General features: G+C 40.2%; 2 protein-coding genes across 4 annotated transcripts in view; one reads left to right on the top strand and one right to left on the bottom strand.

The window, feature by feature from the left end:
- Window positions 1–831: 831 nt before the first annotated feature.
- On the bottom strand, window positions 832–11,179 carry lgalslb (lectin, galactoside-binding-like b). Of its 2 annotated transcripts, none has more exons than XM_017309073.1 (5): window positions 11,062–11,179; window positions 10,498–10,584; window positions 10,278–10,390; window positions 9,098–9,284; window positions 832–6,301 (listed from the first exon to the last, which is right to left on the bottom strand). In XM_017309073.1, the coding sequence occupies exons 1-5, from the start codon at window positions 11,092–11,094 to the stop codon at window positions 6,158–6,160; spliced, it is 564 nt and encodes a 187-aa protein (XP_017164562.1). In that variant the 5' UTR covers window positions 11,095–11,179; the 3' UTR covers window positions 832–6,157. The 2 variants fall into 2 exon arrangements, with proteins under 2 accessions (XP_017164562.1, XP_008427101.1); XM_008428879.2 differs by having other exon boundaries at window positions 10,278–10,366.
- A 3,143-nt stretch (window positions 11,180–14,322) lies between these two features.
- The window catches only part of abch1 (ATP-binding cassette, sub-family H, member 1), a 32,844-nt gene continuing 27,191 nt past the window's right edge, over window positions 14,323–19,975 (top strand). Inside the window, exons 1-2 of one of the 2 annotated variants that reach the window (XM_008428880.2) lie at window positions 14,323–14,926; window positions 18,477–18,625. In XM_008428880.2, the coding sequence (XP_008427102.1) occupies window positions 14,648–14,926; window positions 18,477–18,625 (428 nt within the window). In that variant the 5' untranslated portion in view covers window positions 14,323–14,647. Of the gene's footprint in view, window positions 14,927–15,271; window positions 15,443–18,476; window positions 18,626–19,975 lie in introns of those variants that run through there. The other variant, XM_008428881.2, reaches the window with a different exon arrangement.

Here is a 19,975-nt window from a genome sequence, read left to right as displayed (position 1 = left end):
ACTCCAAATAATTTTAAAAGATTAGAAACATTATTCAGTTGTTTTGGACATGTACTTAACTTCACAAAAATAAAATAAAATGCCTTTCACTTCAGGTTTCCAGCAGGCATTTCCCAACTGTTAAACATTTTCATGTTCTCATCTCGACAAATACTTCCATATAAAAAACAAATCATGATGCCGTTCAGTGTTTTTTGTTGTTGTTGTTTTGTGTCAAACATACCTTGTGGAAAAGTGGGGCCAAATTTCAAATTTGCCCACGTGTTGTCAGATTTTCAGAGAATAATAAATGACTTCCGTTTTACAGAACAGATCCAGCACTTGGCAGAAACCAGAACACCTCCTTCAGAATTACCACCAGTCACCTCGACAAGCTTCTGTTAATCCCTTATGGAACATATACAGTAAGTAAGCAGATGTGAGGAAGATAGCTGAACTTTACTTCTGGTTCTGATATTGGGTACGTAAGCAAAGAGATTCAAAGCTAAAACCCATCAGACCTACTCAGTCTATTGCCCTTTTGTTTACTGTCTCTTTTTCAGTGTCGCATTAAAAAATTATTTAACGTCATATTTAAAGTTTATTCATCGGCAAAGTTGATCGATTAATAAGATAAGCTAATTTTTTTTTCCTCACGTATTTTCAGGAATGTTCCCTGTTGTGATTTCTGTAATTACACAGTTGGAAAGCAGCTCCAAAGAACCACCATGACAAATAATCCGACAGATAAACCAATTGGAGATGATCCAACTCTTTGTAGACCTGTTGGTTAACTGTGAAGTTTAAGCCCCGCCCCCCAAGGAAGAAACGTGAACGTTTGCACAAATTGGAAACTGTGACTTCTCAGTATGCCTTTATTTAGACAGCGTCATAGAGCAGGCTCACTGATCCCGCAGGTTACAATAAATTATTAGAAAATGACCTGTACAACCACACAACACATTAGAAAGAGATTGGCCTACTTCTACTAGGACACTTTGTAAATAAATGGGATGGAGCATTTCACACAACAGCCGTTTTCGTTTCTAGCACTTTTAGAAAGTTGTTCCAACTGGAAGGAAAAAAAAATTATTAGCAATTTCAATATCTATTTCAACCATAGATAATGAAATAGTTGGGATTTCTTATGTACTGGAACAGAACATTTTTATTCATACTTTTCTGTAAACAGCCTCAACAAACATTGAATGATGAAGAGAAAATGGACAGCATGCTGGACCAAACCAGAAACTGGAGAGGGGGAGAACGGTTCCGTTTACGAGCTGCCACGCACATATTTATGCCTCGCAACTCATTCATAGAATGTACAAAATAAATCCCCTCAGGCCACGCCCACCAGTATCTACATCTAGAAAAAAAAAACAAAAAAAACAGGGTAGCACACATATCAACTGGAAGCTTTCAAAATAAGATGTGGATTTTCTTACTTGAACACAGCTGGGAATAAATTCTGGCGGCAGTAGGAGCCGGGTCGGGTTTAAACCGGTTACAATCAGAAAGAGAGAGACATTCAGTTCTTCGGTTACATTTTTCCATTTTAAATGGGTTTGTAGAGCAAATAATGGAACAGTCTGGAGTTTAAAAAAAAAAAAAGTTAACATTTCCCAGAGTTCACTTTCCATTACTTTGTGGAGGATTCATGGGATCATAAGGAGATCAACAAGTACAGAACAGAAGCTTTCTGAGCGCACGTACCAAACCTGGAGTCTCGAAGGTGGGGCTAAAGTGCAACAGAACTAAGAAGGAACATACGAGTACCCTACAAAGTTGCTATGTGCTGTGCACCATGCACTGCAGACATGGTTACAACCTAAGCATGGCATGGATACCAGGGTCAAGGTAAAAAAAAAAATAAAAAAAAATAAAAAACACGCTAAAGTTTCCTGAATACCGTTTGTAACAGTTTGACGTTTTTCTTTTCAATGAGATGGTCGAGAAGGTGCAACAGTTGGGTTTGGCTGTGATGGAGCTGCTGCCCCTCTCCCACCTGTTGTTGCACACCGTCAAGTGTTTTCTTCTTTCTGCTGTATAGAAATACTTTTATAAAGTAACGGAGTTGCAAATAAAGAAGCGTTGATTAACACTTCAAGGTGCCTTATGTGAACAGGTTAGAATAGGTCTATTAAAAAAAAAAGTTTTTATTTTTTGCTTACATTTTTCAGTCTGGTCAGTTCTGCCCATTTTCCTTTCAGAATGAGGCGTTTTAGGGCCTCTTTGTACTATAAATCCAAATGAGCTACTGCTGGCCAGGCCCTCCAACTCAGCGTTTACACTCACATGAAAATAACAAAACAAATGCGTAATTATACAACCGTACAGCTTTGAAAAGCATTAATAGAGCCTCCTGTACAACCAACAAGAATGCTGTAACTGGTGTCCGAATGGTGAGTCAACAACAAAACTCATCTTTTCCAGCAGCCATTGTACAGCGCAGACAGTGGTAAAACCAGCTGATCAACGTGCTGGAGTTCTGCTTGGTTTACTAGGTGAGGCGCAGTTCCTGCTGATTTGCATCGTTACTTTGTGGAGGACTTTGAAACGGGTCATTTTTCCAGACAGCAAAAAACATCTGGATGATTTTTTTCACCCCAAAGCACTTGTGCTGTTTTTAGAAGCAGGAGAAACTCAAATGGAAGTACAAAAAGTGCAGAATACGAATTTTGCACAATAAGCCTCTTTTAAGACTGACAATCCTACCCAAAAAGATCCATCCAACCAAGATCAGCATTAATTTCAGGAGTCTGTTTCTTGCTCAGGTCTTTCTTTTGAAATCAGTGTAACGAGAAATTATTATTGATGTTATTAAACTTGTAATATGTTCCACTATTTAGCAACAGTAGGAATATTTTTTGTGTTAAATAAAAGCAATGTTATGCATTTGTTTTTATGTTGAAAGGCTTTGGTTCTGGCAATGTTATACCATGAGAATCTGATTTAGACCCGTGCCTAGTACAACCCACTAAAGAAAAAAAGCAAACAAACTTGCAAATGACCGATTGCGACTGTCGCAGAGAGTCCCTGCTGAGAAAGCTTGACATAAACAGAGCTATAATTTCTCAATTGTTTATCTCCCTCCCCCATAATTCCTGCAGCAGTCAACTCTGAAAACAGCGCGACAGCCGGGGACCAACAAACATGACACTGAACTGAACACACATCTACCACCAGCACCGTACCACCGAGTCACGTAGACCATATCAACACGTTGAGGCAGTAGCAATGGTCATTGTTCGTAAACTTAAAAAAAACAACAAAAAGACAGAAGAAAGTATACCAAACACCATCAATGCCCATTTGCACATCATGTAGAGATCTGATCTGACCTCTCGGCACACTCGCATACCACATCGCGCGCACTTCCTGTTTGTGTCCAAAATAAACGAGTGCCTGCCAGCGAAGAACAAGGACTGAACTCAGGAAAGACCCGGTTCAAAGAGGCACTCTGCCTCAGAGCAGACCTCGATCACACAGCAGCAACGTTATTTATTGCTACAGTAGGGGGAGAATGAACAGTTAGTGCATACATTGAGATTTTGATGGATGGGGCATGAGGAGAGAAAGAAAATGTCTAAAAAGCGATATGGTGGATGAAGTTCTAGGCAGTGAAGTCAGCACGTCGGTTAGGGCACAGATGTCATGGCTTACTCCAGATTCACAGCAGCAACGACAGAAAGACCTTTGAACTCTTTGTGATCAACGTGGAGTATACTAGATGGTGTCAGAGGTCAAATTTGTGGCAAATTTCTTTCTATGAAATTTTCCTAAAAATATCCTTCACAAGTAAAAAACCTATTGTTCTCTAGTTTTGTTTGAATTTTAGGCCTAGTTCACACATAGCCGGATATTGAGAAAAACAAAATTTTTTATTAATTTTGGCCTTTCTCCCTCACAAAAACTGTTTAATATCAAAAAAGACACGCATTTATACAAACTCAGACCAAAGTCCACGTTTAAAAAAAACTTCATATTTGTCTGTGAAACTGAGATTTAGAGTCCAGATTATTCATGAGTCAACATATCCACATGCTCGCTTTGAAATGATTCCAAATCAACATCATCTTGTGTTTTAACTTCATGTTCTAATACGATTTAAAAGTAGTTCAACCTGCATAGCTCTCCACAAAAATGAACCTCCTGGCGCCATGTTTAATCCCCAACAGGAAGTTGTGGTTGTTTTCAAGCAATATGATTGGCCGACATGGGTTTTAGCTTAGCACTTCACCGCCCCCTGTGGGTCTGGCATGTTTAAAACAACACACAGAGGCATATTTATGCAAGTTAATGTGGATGAAAACTTGTCAGAAAACAGATTTCATGTGTACAAGATTTTTTTAAATAATGTGACAAAGATATTTGTTTTTATAAAGACCTGGCTACGTGTGTATAAGGCCTCAGAGAGGTTCAGTCTAGATTAATGTCACCAATCAGTGACAATTTTTCTTCTATCAGTTTTGGTCTATCCACAGCAAAAGATGGGCTTTGTGACTGGTTATTTGAAGTTACCATTATCTATTTCATGACAGTCGAGCAAGATTATTAAAAAAAACAAAAAAAAACATTTCAGCTGGTTCATGCAGATCAGATTTCATTGTAACAAAAACACCACTTGATGACTTTACAAAGCCGGAGGTATTCAACAGCCTCAACTTCAATAACCAAATAAATATAGTAAATATTGCAGCAATAAAGTAATACTCAATAAACTTAATTGATCACTCAGTAACATGACGGTTGACAAAATATGCTATATTTTAATCAGCGTGTCCCAACCTGGCAACCCACAGCCTTTGCTTTCTCTGTGAAATTTTAGTACATTTCATCTTAATGGCGCTTCAGCAGGAACTTACAACTCTGTAACAATGTTAATACTGGAAGAGGAGCAGTAGCAGCACCAACAGGAAGTACGACTTTTAGCCGTTTTTCTACAACAATTAGTGCAGAATTGTCATAACCGAGGGAAAAAAGGGATCTTCTGCACGTAGTGAACAGTCATAGTGACAGACTGGTGCGTTGCATTGTTACTAGCAAGACTTCAGAAGGAGCTGCTGGTGACATTAAAGCTCTCCCTCGCTATGAGCTGGTGTGGAATGATTCAGAAAACACAAATAAAAACACACGTTCCTGAACTGTGACATCGACAGCCACACTGCAAAATCAATTGAACTATTAAACGTTTTAAATTAGTTATGTACATCGCTATGCTGTCTGCACGACCATGGAAACATGCACATCTTACATTCAAAGTACCGCCAACGACGTGGTCCTGCTTTCAGGTTTGAAGGATTTCTTGAAGTTAAGCCAATTACACAAAATAAGTCATTTCAACATGATTTTATGTTTCCATCTGTTTTAGCAGGAGTCGCTAAAACTCTGCCTGCGAACGCAGCACACAGCAATATGGGACGTCTCAATATAATCCTGGTTTTTAGGTATTTAGGTCGGGGAGGCTGCAGCACATCATCACGTAAACTAGGATAGACCTCATGGAGAGCACAAGAGTTGAAAGTGCAACGGCGGAAAAGTAACAAATAGGCCAGAAAGTTTTAGTTCTGCAGTAATAAGACTTTAAATTTGAACTGAATTGACATCTCTGAGCTTTGAAATAAAACTAAATCCAAACACTCGAGGGGGTTGGGGGGGGGACAGTGATATTTCTACTGACAGTTTTATCTGGAGTAAACCTCATTGTGCAGCAGTTACTGGTAAATTTGCTTGACTCTTGAACAATATGAGCAGATTTATTTTTTTTCATCTGAAGAATAATTTCTATTAAAGCATCCTTGAAAGCGTAGATCATAATCAAAACAGTAATTTTCCAATCTTGAACTCAAAGTTTCCTCCCAAACAATCTATTTTAGAGGTTTGCTTTTACTTATGAAGGTTTTAGAGCTTAAATTAAATGATTGGATATAAAGTTAAAAAGAAAGAAATGAGTAGAAACGCATTATATCCTCACAGCTGAAGAAAAAAAAGCTGAAAAATCCTAAATAGTCCTCTCTAGAGAGTTATTTTACCCCCAACATGGAATGCTGCTGCAGCGCTGCATAACGGCTTACCGGTGACGATGTAATGCGCTAGTGTGTGTGCGGTCATTTGTGATTAAGTCTTTGCTTCACACACAAAACAGATCTCCTGCGAGTGGGAAGGGCAGGGAGCGTTAACCGAGCTTGGTGATCTGTAGGTCTCCTTGTATCCGTACTGTGTCGATTGAGGACAAGGATTTCACTTTGTGATAAAAGTCAAAGAGCTGGTGTCCGTCCACGAATATCCGGAAGCGCTGGTGCTCGCAGTGGATCTCAATCTGCAGGAAGGGAAGGAGAGAAAGGAAGCAGATAAAGTAAGGGGAAGCAGGGGCAGAAGACCTCAAAAAACAAACAATTAAAAAAAAAAGATGCAAGTTTTAATTTAGCAAATTACATTTTCAGCTGAGAGAAAAATAACAGAAAAGATTTAGACTCAAAAAGCAGGTTGCAATAAAATTAACTTGGGACAAAATGTATTTGTTTCATTAACTTTTTCCCTCACCCCCATTTTCAATAGCTTCTTCAGTCTATCCCTGAACCATTTCCAATTTGTCATGTAGGAACCATAAAATTCACAGCATGAAAAAAAAAAACATTACATTTTATCAAGTATGTTTGTTCCATTTTCTAGTGAAAATATCTTTGTACACTTGAAATAAGACAAAACTAACTTACAAAGAAATTTTCAGCAAGATATAGGAGCTTGTTTTAAGCAAATAATTTCATAATATATATATATTTTTTAAGTGCGGTTCCACTGGCAGTTTATTTCATTTATAACATTTAACATTTAACATGGGAAAAATGTCTTGCGAGTGAAAAAAATCTGCCAGTGGAACCAGTAAAACAAAAGTTGAAATTAGCAAAGCAGTGATCTTTGCTAATCACTGCTTAGCAAAGATCACTGGTTTATTCGGTTTAATCTAAACTGGATGGTTTAGATTAAAGTATATTAAGGCTACTGAATGGTCTAGTCAAAGCACAGACTCAAATTTGACTTTGAGTGTGTGGCTAGACTTAACTGAGCTCGAGGGATTTTGCACAGAAGAATGGGGAATATTTTTAGTCTCTAAATGTGCAGAGATCGAGGAGAGATAACGTACAAACCATTTTAAGATTTTACTACCATTATTATTATTATTTAAATTAAAAACCATGTATAATTTCCCCTTCATTTCACAAAGCTGGGCTGCTTTCCATTTGTCTACAGCATAAAATCTCAGTAAAAATTCTTTCAAGTTTGTGGTTTCAAAGTGACAAATGAGAAAAACTACTTCATTATTTGCTGCTTAATTCACCAGAAAACAATTCATGAGTTAGCCTCAGAGAGATATTGCATCAGCTTTTGACTTTATGGTTTTACAGCTATTTTTTTTATATAAGGTTTTACACATTCATCAATAGAAAAGTAATTAAATAATCCTTGTTTCTTGCACCCCCCCCCCCCCAGTCTGTTATTTAGTAACATTTTTCCTTTCATGTTATAAATAGGTCAAGTATTTTGAACCCACTAATGCTTCCCCCTCATCCACTTGTTCAGTTTGACCTGAAGCATGACACAAAGGATGCCTCACAATCACAGCAAGTTCAACTTTTGACCAAATACAGTAATAAACACATAAACCACACTGGTAGACATCCACCCACTCCTTAGACCGGAGGAAGCTTCCCCTGCCAATAACAAGCCTGTTTCCATAAAGAGATCAGCAGGACAAAAAAAAAAGCCTTTTCACTGTAAAAACCACAGATCATCATGTGTCTGTCCACATGCCTCCACTTTGTTTCAAACAAACAGCTGTAATCTCTAGGCTCCAGCTCCTGACCGCACACCCCCCATGAGCAACAATCGCCTTATCACATAGACGGCAGCGAGAAGCAGAAAGGACGCCTAAAAATATTCTGCAAACACAACGCGTGAGAATATTAACATGGACTTTAAACTCAAACCATTTCTGGCTGATCGTGAGTCATAATTTATTAGAGCGGAATGTGAATAAGCATCCGGGCCCTGATGTCTAGCAGTGATGAGTCACAGCTGTTCCACCCGAAGTGTCCCTCACCCCCAGCACTGACTTCATCCTATACGTGAGCAGCTGATGCCGTTTTGTAAACACACCACTGCACACATGCAGGCTGTGTTAACATTAGACACACGTGACGGCGCACAGGGTTTCTGCCGTTTGTTTCGGTTTTAATGCTGCAAGGACTGACGATAGTCTTGTGCATTAAAGAGCAAAGATGCACCGATCAAAGATCTTCCAGACGATTTTTGATCACTGATTTTGATAGGAAATCAACAGATATGACCAATTTTATCCGATACAACTGAATGTTTCTACCGTTTTTAGCCAACATAAGTCTCTGTTTACTCAAATGTAGAGTCAGGAGGAGACCCTGGTCTTAACTGTGAGATTTCCAAAATACTGCCAACATTTCTTCATCCAGTTTGCCAACTACTACAACTGGATTTCTAAAAAAAAAAAGATGAAACCTAGAAACTTCACTGTAGTAGATTCTATTTCCTGTCACCTGCTGTTGCCTGAAGGGCTTGACAGGATGGTGACGTCGACCCGTCTCCGTTCCTTTCCTACGTAATTTGCATGATAACAGGTGCTTTCCCCTCCTCCAGCTGAGCAATCAGTTCAGTTGTTTTCAAATATAAAATCCATCTTTCTTCCACGAAGCATTCCACAGCCTTCATGTTTTCTCATGTTTTTAAACACTTCACTGATACACAAAGGGCCTTCTTTCCACTTCCACACTGAAGAGTGTTGTTTGAACTACCTGCTAATGTTTATGTGTGATTCGTTCAATAATTTGAAAAAAGATAAGATTTTTTTTTTTTTTATAAAAGTCAGGGCATGTCAAACGTAAATTGTTTAATTTCAGTCTTTAAGAGCCTAAAAAGGAACAATTGTCATTTTGTGTCGTCTGCACATAAACTCCCTAAATTCTGTCTTGGCCTTTGGTTCTGGTGTTCGATCCCATGACCTCCAAATTTGGGAAACACCTGGCAGATCTCTGGGACTACCTCTTCTTATGTTGAGATACTGACAGCAAAGGGAAGCTCTTACCCTAAAAGGCTGGTCAGGGATGAAAGGGAAGTAGGAGGTGGAAGCTTCCTCATCCGTCCATTTCCCTGAGACGCGGGCGCTCCGCATAAACTGCCGGTTGCTGAAGCTAACGGTGAGTTTCAGGGCCACGTCGAACGGCGGGTCATCCTTTTCCAAATCCCGTCCGCAGGTCAGGCTGACGTCGAAGCTGAGGAGACAATAAAACATGTTGGAGTCGGACAGTAGATCCAAAACTGGACTATTACGTCGGTACCTCTGCTAAAGAGCCTTGACATTTATTTAGTTTTTAATCTTCCCAGGTTGTCCAACGTCTTCCCTTACGCTCCCCATTTAAGGAAATGGCTCTTGGCGTCACATCATATTTATTCCCCGTGAAAACATGCTAAACAATTACTTAACATGTGCTTCTCACACTGAATGCAACTAGACCACTTTAATAAAAGATACATTTATCTCTAGGCTTTTTACTCATCTTCACCAATGGGGGCAATAAACGTGTCCACATTTGTAGCTAATCTGGGATGAGACATATGAATAATTCTGCTGTTCCTGTCTAAGAGCAAATCGTGTGTGTGTGTGTGCATGTGTGTTAATTATGCATAATCCCTCATGCTACAGTTTCTGCTTATCCTCCCTCCCCTGCAGCTGTGCAGCTCATACATACTCAAGCATCCCATCCTTGCTGTAAACTTTCCAAGACACAACAAAAAATAAAAAAAGAAGAAGAAAAAAGCAAAACAAAGACAGCTTGTTGGAGTAGCTCTTATTTTTCACATGAACTTTGGACTCTGAATTCTCTGCCAGCAGCAGGAAAGATGAGGTCATGGGGAGGATTCCCCCACTCCCTTCAAATTCAACACAAGTCTCCATGAAGGGTAAAAGACACACCCAAACAAAATCTGCCTCACTGGAGATTCTTATTCCTCATTTTTTCCCCAACGGTCCCAACCCCCTAACCCCCCCTTTTCTGTTCTTCCTGGTGGTGAGGAAACGCCCCGTCTCTGCTTATTTAAAGATCCACTGCCCTCACGAAGTGGATGTACAAGTTTGACAAAGTGGAAAAAAAACAAAAAAAGGATTTGATCTTGGATATCAATCAGTGCGCACAGACTTGTATTCAGAGTATTACAGATATGCAGAGGTAGGACTGAGCCTGCCGCTTCGTGAGGCCTTATCTCACCTGTGTGGCTCCAGATCGACGATGCCCATCACTATGATCTTCTTCCCCGGCCGCATTCCGCCGCGGATGCGCCCGCTGAAAGGCACCGTCTGCGCACAACACCCCCACCCCACCATCACACCCACCCAAACAAATAAATCAAACACCGGGGTACGATGAGACACTCTTCACAGCTCGACTCAAACAATGGGGGCGTGTGGAGGTGGGGGAGATTTCTTACCAAAAGACGGGATAAATCCTCCTTGTCGGGTGAGATCAGAGCGGGGTTCTCCAGTGAGTCGTTCAGCGTGTGATCCCCGTCCATGTTCTTGAAAAGACACCAGAGCACAAATCAGGAGCCGATAAGCAAACAGGACCTGGGTCAGAGACCCACACCGTGAGGCTGCGGGCCTGTGTGATCAATAATTGATAATTGTTGTGGCCTCGCTACGCGGTTCGCAACAATGACGATCTGGCAGGTTTAGAGAGCTGATTGCGTGTTGAGCACCGTGCGGCGTCGGGTGAAGGCATGCCACCACTACCGGGCTGGATCTCCTCGTTTCCTCCCCCTAGCCCCACGCATGGGATGATAGTTGGATGAAAGAGGAGTACTCCCCCCCTCCAACCCACTCTCCTCTGGTTTTTGCGCTCTGGTCCACGTTTACAGCACTTCCACGTCCAGATAACGATGCGCATTACCAAGCAATCCCCACCGAATGCACAAATGAACGCAATCCCTCCTCCCACACCCCCCATTCCTTCCACCTATGGCTTCTATCGCTGATGTGGCTTTGGGAATACTCACTATTCCGTCCTTTTCTGCTGCCTGCACCGCCATCTTGAGCCGAAAAGCACAGGATGCGAGCTTGGGGAGAGAGGGAGGGAGTGAGCGGAGCGGAGCGTGGCGTGTCTGCGTCGTGGGACTTGCCTCGGGAGGATTTCCCAGTTCCTGCGTCCCCCGACGTCGGTTGGCTCCACGCCTCACCTCTCTCACACACACAGGGGGGGAGAGAGAGAGCACCTAACAGTACATCCACATCCCCGCCTGCGCTTTACTGTCGACCCCTGAAATGGGTAGATAAATGTGCTGACGAATGCTTTATAATAATTAGAGACCAGCAGCTTTAATCCCCGTCTGTTGGAGAGTGCTAATCATCGGACAGATCTCCCCCGAGCCTTCAGCCGATTAGGCGGACGCGCTCTTTGGGTTTGTTTTCGGTGTTGTCAGCAGGCTGGAGGTGGTTGGAATAAATGAGCGTCAGGCGAAGTCCGAAAGTGACACAAAGTGGGGAGTTCTCCCCCCTTTTTAAGTAAATGTTTAGACGCCAAAGCATGCATCAGAGGGCAACGAGGTGCACAAAATATAACCAGAAATGCGCAAATGCATATGCACACATAAAAAAAAAACTTCCTGCTAAATAAAGTGAAAGATTCATTGACTTCTTTAGCCCTCTCCGGTTTGACCAATAAAACAAGCTTTAGTTTCTCTCCTCTCACTGCTTTGGGTTAATTGAGCCACTCTGCCCCCGTGTGGACATTTAGAGACATTACAACAATACAAATTAAAATGCGAAACTACTTCATTGATCCCAAATGTAATTTTTTTTCTCCTAATTTTAATCATTCAAGATTCTTTAAAAAGTTTTGCAGATGACAATGGCAGGATATCCTGTAGTCGTCTATTTCACAGCAACATTTTAAGAAGCCTCTGACTGAAGACACTGTTTTTCTGTGACAGTGTCATGAAGAGGATGCTCAGGGTTGTCCATAATTTTCTTGATTCTTTATAAAAAATAATAAGAAATTATGCCCCAATTAATGCATTAAAAATCCAAAGACTATCATACAATTGACAACTGAAATGTTAATTTTAATTTTAAAAAATGGAGCATACTGAAGAGTCAAGTTGGCAGTTAATATCAGTCCAGCTATTTAAACTTATACTAACTTCAGAGAAACAGAACAATTAATTGTTGTAAAAAATAATCCGTTTCATTTTCATTTTGTCCACAACCATCATTATCTACCAAAGCACTTTATACAACTTTTAATTTCCCTTCGGCATACACAAAGTATTTTTGAGTTGAATTGAATTGATATGCACAACGTTAATGATGAGAGCAGTTCAAAACATATACAAAACATGGGGGCGGCGGGAGTTATACATGAAATCCTGTGTATAATTAAATTTGTATTATGTTAAAATGCACTTGCAAAGAAAACACAAAGCTGATCCCACTACATATATCGGTTGCAAGACAGCAGGAGCAAAGAGGACTGAGGGGTGGGCTGACGGTTGCTATGGCAACCACAGCCCGCCAAGAGCACAATTTAAGCACCAACTTAAACTGCAATAAGTGCCAGGAGAAAATAACTTATTCACTAAATAAAATATACTGAAAGAATAAATGAACACATTTTGACAAACGTCACATCTACAATAACGTTTAAATAATTGTTACAGTACCATTAGGAAAAGACTGAATAAGTAACTTAAAAAAATAAAAAATTTATTTTCTGCAAAAATTGGGAAAAACACTGGGTTAAAGTGATGCTAACTTCCACCTGCAGGTGGAAGCATTTCTTACTTTACTACACAGCTGCCTCAGCTTTGACGTCAAGTTATCGTCCGTGATCGAGATGGCGAGTCACATTTACCGTCTTATCGCAATATTTATTGAAATTTTTTCTAAATTAACACCACAAAATCTGTGACTTTGACTACAACAAATTACAATATAAAACGGTGCTCAATTTGATTTAATTTTAAGAAGTACTTTAAGAAGTAGCAGTTACTTATAAATATTTTAACCGTCTTTTAATGGGTTTTAGCTATACCTTCTGACACAACCAGCCCTTTGAGACCATTCATGATCCTAATGTGGCCCAAAACAAACATGAGTTTGACACACCTGGTGTACATGTCAAGCTGTCGTTACTGGCTTTTTACTTCTGATGTTCCCACCCATATACAACTTTTAAATTTTAAAAAGAACATGCATGAGTATACATATAGGAAGAGGCCTAGCATATGAAGTGACAGCATTGTGCTGACAGAGGAGTGTGTGCGTCTGAAGAGAAACAAAGTGTAGATATGGCAGCCTTCAAGCCTGATAACATGGCTCAGATGGGGGGTTTTTTTTTCTGTCTGTTCTGTGCAGGTCCAGTCCCATAACTGCTGACTCAGCACCTTTTACAGACACTCTGTATAAAAGTTGATAGTGTTTTGTACGCATTTTTCCTCTGTGAAGAACCTGGTATCGATATGATGCTTGAGGAACGACATGTGAGCATGTGTACGGTGACGTTTGGAGGGAAGAGGCTATTTGTCTTTTCATAACGTTTCCTCCGAGTGTCGTTCTGATGAATCCAATAGATCCTCATGTTCATTTGACTCACACATGCTCAGCCACTATGACAGTTCACGCATTTAAAAAGTTGTCTTTTTGATGTAGATTTTTATTAGCCATTACAATATTGGCACATTTCAGTCAACTTTGACTGGTTCCTTTGTCTCTGCTGAAAAACATTGGACCCACAGCCTAATCCTGCCACTACCATGTTTCAGCTTGGAAATGATGTGTTAGTGATAGTTTTAACCCTGACAAAGTATTTCATCATTGGCTAAAAAGCTATATTTTGGGTCTTATCTGAATAAAACAAGCCAATCTTTGTTTTATGACATAACTTTAGCTTATTCCTGACTTGTCTGCTGGTTTTTCCACTAACATCCTCTAACAAACCTTTGAAGCCTTCACAGAACAGCAGGCAGATTAAGTTGACTGGACTTTTATTCACACAAATCAGCTTAGGGGGGAAATAAAAGCAAATCCATGCCACACTTTTCAGATTTTATTTGTAAAGCATTTTGAAAACCATTCATCTGTTCCCTTCGACATCAAAATTATGTCCTACTTTTGTTGCTGTATTGAAAAAAAATTCTAATAAAATACCTAGGGGAGAGCCACCCTTTGTTGCTAGGAAACGGTAGAAAAAAAAACACTGATCATGTGACCAAATAGTTAAGAGGAAGGCATTATTTAATAAAATTTGTAAAGGTAAGAACCATGGGTTAGGCTTTTATTCCTTAAAATACACCTTCCAATCTTGAAAGTGAATTCAGTAAATCATTAAAAAATGTGTTTACACCACAATATATATTTTTAAATTTGTTCCATGTATCAATTATGCTATATGAGCTACGACATGAGGTCAGAAACGAAGATAGAAATGTAGCATTTTAACTTTGGGCACAAATAATGTCGAAATGGTAGCTTAGCCTGGTAGTTTTGTCCACCACAGCTAACTTTTACCCCATTCTCCCATAGAAGTTTGCCAAAAATGTTAAGGTCAGATGGAAATATTACTGTCTCTTCTACGGCAACTCTTATATGGAAATATGCACTATATGTGATCATTTGTGGGTGAAAATAACAAATAACCTTCCTAAATATGTTCCAGTTATTAGAAAGCAGTTGAGAATCCCGCAGCCCATCCGTGCCTCTCCTTGTCGCCCCTCTGTGGCGCTCTCTGCTGCACAGATCCAGTCTCCTGTCCAGTGTTCCCTCCTCCTCCTCCTCGCTGCGGCTGCCATGGCTGCGGAGGCTTCCGGTCGGAAAGATGCGACCATCACCGGCCCAGCAGACTCCACCGAGTTGCGGGAGCAGCTGGTAAGTTGCTTTTGATTTTAAAAAATAAAATAAAATAATGCACAAAAAAATGCTTGTGGTGCGCATTGAGGCGCTCCTCCTTCTATAGAGCGGGCCTTGATGCGCCGCTGCACCGGGATGGAGTTCAATTCTGCTGGATGCACGCAACCAGAAGCAGCCGTGTCGTTTTTTGGCGTTTTCTCTCATGCAATGACAAACTCGGAATAATATTTATGAAAAGGTTTATGCGCAAAGGGAGCAAGGATGCACCTTATCGCAGGTGGTGATGAATGGCGTGGGGTGGGGGAGACATCAGTGGCTCACATCCTGCGTGACGCGCTGATATGTCAGGGGGAGAAGTGAAAGTAGAGGGTCGGCCCAAAGCGCAGCTTATAAATACTTTGTGATTGGCCGACCTCGGAGCAGTCGGTTCTCTTTTACTGGCCACCACTTTCCGCCTTTTAAAGAGTCTACGCAGGAGAGCTCGTTTTCTTCCACCCAGCGATGACGCAAGACCCCAACAACTTGGCAGGAGAGGTAGGAATTCTTCCTGATCACCCCAGCCGGGCGAGCGGTGAATGAGAGCAGACCTGTTGGTTTTACTTAGGTCAGTTTCAGAGGGAGGAAGTAGGTTCTCACAGTGCAGAGAACCAGTCCAGTGTTCCCATTATTACAACCCGTCTTCTGATTGGAGCAAAGACATATGGACTCGGATCAAAATATGAAATTAGAAGCTAAAAAATAATCTTCATCATTATTATTTTTATTATTATTTTCAAATCGGTGCTTTGGAAAGCACGTGCTGAACGATGAAGAGCAAAATGTGTTCTTGTATTTGATACTTTGTGAGGACTGTTCACCTGACAAACACCAAGCTGTGGGGACCTATTGGTCCTTATGGGACACAAAGCATGGACCCCATGAAATGAAGTGTTGTTTTCGGGCTAAGGGTTAGATTTAGCTGTGTGTGTGTTCGTGCATGTGTGCGTGTGTGTGCACGTGTGTGTGCTATTCTAACTGGATATTTATTAAAGAAGGAAGCATGCCTTTCTCCACCTGCTGGCTCTTGAACTAAAACCTGTACTTCAACTTAGTTGAGATGTTTGTGTCAGCTGATGTTCACATGCTCCTAACTGAATGTCTTCAGATTGAGAACTCAGTCAGGAGTCAGTTGCTCAGACACCTCTGCACCGTTCACTTTCTACCCACGTCTTCTCTGCTGGGTGAGTCTTATTGCTGGAATTCTCCATCAAATCTTCATCAGCAATGCAATGTCAACATTTCTTATGCAGTTTAAATTTTATATATGTATACAAAAGTAGGGTTCTTCTTAAGCAGAGCAGAGGTGTATTAAGGATGAAATATTTAGGCTACAGTGGCAAAGGTTAGACCGAGCAAGTGCTCCAGATTATGCATTGCAATCCCTCTAATCTCCCTGCTGGAAAATGAGAGATTCTGGATTAAAGGAGGAAGTTAGTTGGGGGGAAACAGCAAAAGATATGCTGTGATTACAGCTTGCTGGGTTCCTGGTTGTTTTTGGAACCACATAATTTGTGTCCTGATGGCTGGAGGGCGGTGATGCAAGCATATCGCGAGGAATGTCCGAGTATGATCCCGTAGGTGCTTTGCGACGTGATGCTTGTCTGCTGCTTTTCAGGTTAAGGGGCAACATAGTTTGGGTTCCTGCTTACAAATTCTGAAAGAATAGACCTAGATCTCACCTTAAGTGGTTTGGTGACCGCCTCCTGAAGTAGAGAGGTTTGGTTTTTTCCAGCAGATTGCATCAGGGCGCTTTGGACAGAACAGCTTCTGTAGGAATGAAACTCAAAAAAGCTGTATGAGTGTCTTGCACAGCTTGAATCCATATTTCTTTTGTCCTTTTAGGAGTGAAAGTTCATACGTTTAAAGCCCATTATTTCAGACAAAGACTTGTCTGAGAGTACAAATAAAACTTTGAAAATATTGAGGGGGAAAAATAATGTCATTAACAGTTAATAAACTACAAATTTTTATACAAGTTTATTCTGTGAATACACTTGTGTAAAGGTTAGACATGCATCTGAACAGAAATGAAAAGGTTCCAGAACCTGTGGCCTTCAGACACCTGATTTACCAGACTGACGAAACTGAAGAACGGAAAGTAACAAATTACAGCATTCATTTTGTCCCATCCAGGCCAATTCACCACATATGGGTAAGTTTATTCCTTTAGACACAACTAAGATCTGAGCATTCCTGTCTCTATAAGACAAATAACCACGCTGACCTTATTGCTGTGTTCCAAAACACAACTCTTCTCCGACACTTTTTCAGTACATATTGTAACCACAGAAGAAGTCCAAACATACTTTTGACCGAGTGCAGACTGTACACAATCTGATCAGACTGCTACCTCAGTTCATCTGATATAAAAAAAATATTGTTATTTGTTTAAATGGCTTATTTTTCTGATGATTCCCCCACTTGACTGTGGATTTTGCTAATGTTTAAACCTGTTTGCCAATTTAAAAAATGTCTTTCTAAAAACCTCATACTAGAACTCTGTAGGAATCTAATGAAAAGAAGGACAGATTTTATTACAGAGTACAAAATGATTGGTGAAAACAAACGTCTTTGTATGTGCATGCCTCAACAGCATGCTGGTTTGATGTTCTTTACTTCATAAGAATTTGATGGAAAATATGCTTAAAGGAGTTTCTCTAAATTAATCATTTCAGTATTGAGCCTCTTTGTGAAACAAGTGAAATTAGCTTCTTCTTAAGCAGCAGCAAAACACCTCAGTAAATATTTGCCAAGATAGACAAAAATGCATGTTGTAACTTGAGAAACGAGTGGGCATTTCCACAAAATAAATTTGTTGTGTACAGAAATATTTTTGCTTTTTCATACGAAGCACCAATGAAACTGATTTAAATTTGGCGAACAATGTTCCTGGAACCAAAATATGCCAAAACATAAGTAAAAATGTGCTCCTGTGGCATTTTTTCTCCAGCTTAAACATGGGATTTGTAAATATGCACACAAAGACAAACATGAAGCAATTCAAGGAATGCTGGTGCACTGTGGGAGATTTTATACATTCTGTCTTAGCAACGGACTTTCACAAAACCAGGACAGTAGCTCAAACAACAAGTAAAAAAATGTAAAAAATTAAACCTAGTGTATGTTTTGGGTAGCTTCATTAGTCATAAGTGTTGTGTTTATACCCATGTATTATTGTAAAAAAAAAAAAAAAAGCCCTAGTTCTTTTTTTTATTTTTGCAATTTAATTATTTAGCCAAGAATTTGCTATTATAAATCTTATCTATATAGTAGATTGCATCTGCAGTGGAAAATGCCACCAATGTATTGCTCTAAATTGGTTGCAGTTTTTAAAAAATGTGCAAAGGTTTTCTGAATTGAGGTATTTTGCAAAGATAAAGCCGCACGCTCAAGTTTCAATCTTATCACAGATTGAGTCACAGATTGTAAGATGCAAATATTTGATGAGGAGCTGATATAGCAAAGGGCAAGTAATCAGTAGCGTGGACTTTCCCTGATGTCCTTTAATAAACTCTCCGCTCTCTTCCAGATGACAGAGGGAAACATGAAAAAAGACCTGGAAGCGTCTCTGCCTGCCGCACAGGACAGCTTTGCAATCCGGTGCCGAGATGTATGCCGGTCGTACGGAAAGCTTAAGGTCCTAACCAACCTTAACCTGACCGTACCACAGGGACAGATGTGAGTACTGTCTCTCTTAAGGGGGTTTTCACACCTGACTGTCCATTAGACTCGGTTCAATTGAGAACCAAAATTACAATATTTGTTACATTTTTAGTTGGAGAGGTTCTCTTTCAGTCTGCACTATGTCAGACAAACTGAATCCTTTGAAAAACCTGTTTACCCCCTCGCATGTGACTGCACTGGACTAAGAACCAATGAAGAAAACAACACTTTCTTCATGAAATGTAAACAAAAATTGAGTGGTGTGAGAAATTAGCAGTTGTAGGATTTCTCTTTTATCTTTGGTAAAAGACCATGAGAAATTTTTCCACTAGCTAGATTTGCTAGAGTTCACTTCAATCGAACTGAAACCTAGGTTTATGGTGGACCTGAGATCACTTTTTTGGTCTACATCAGAGTTTGATTGCGCATTCCTCCTTGTAGCACTGGCAGGCATTATGTACTCTTCCTAGTCATGCAAGGATGGTTCACCATGCAAATGATGTTTGCATTCTCGAGGGAGCTGCTGGCAGGCCGCTCGCCCTCTCCTTTTGTTATTCATTTGACTAATCAGTCGCCAAACTCGTCACCTTCCTGCTTAGAAGTCAAGGTACTGCCGGTACATACTGTTTGGCTGGTTTTTGTGAAAAGAGGAAAATTCCCTCCTAAGTGCTAATGGAGTTAGAGATGAGATAGCAAAGAAAACATACTGTTCTGTGACACTGCAGTCTTTAGCTTCTGGTTTCTGTCCTTTGTTTACTGTCGCCGCTGTTTGTCTTTGTCATTTCTGTGCCCAGTGATAGAGGATTTACATGTGACTTTTTCTACATTGACCTAAATTCTTGGAATGACAAAAGTACAGTTCACTCATAAATATAGAGACAGACCATCTAAACTGTACTACATGCTGCCTAAACTACAGTTCACTGAAAATAACACATCATGATTATGACATGGTATTTCTCAACAGAATGGGTGTCAAAGTGTGTCACAACAGTCATTAAGGTATTCAAAGTATGTGTGAAGCTCAATGCTCTAAGAACAGGCAACTTTGTTCTCCTTCCCAGGGCTGCAGAAAAGAATGACATTATTTTGTTCTTGCGACCCTGGCTTGAGGGGTTTTTACAAGTTTTATTGGACACATATTCTGCTGAGAACGTTTTGTCTTGCGGTGTCCAACTATAAAACGCTGCCGTAAAAGGGAACTATGGAGAACCCAGAGTGCTGCACTATAGTTCATTAGGACTTGTTCTTGTTCTAGCGAGGGTAAAATAACACATTTGTTCTTGTACACTATTGATCTTAAGAATATGCAAAGTATGCTGTGATAGTATGTCTTGATTTAGTATAGAATGATAGAAATCAAAC

The sequence above is a fragment of the Poecilia reticulata genome, linkage group LG15 (assembly GCF_000633615.1).
Source record: "Poecilia reticulata strain Guanapo linkage group LG15, Guppy_female_1.0+MT, whole genome shotgun sequence".
NCBI lineage: Eukaryota > Metazoa > Chordata > Actinopteri > Cyprinodontiformes > Poeciliidae > Poecilia > Poecilia reticulata.
Note: the sequence above shows the minus strand (reverse complement) of the source record. Positions and strands in the feature narration are given on the sequence as shown.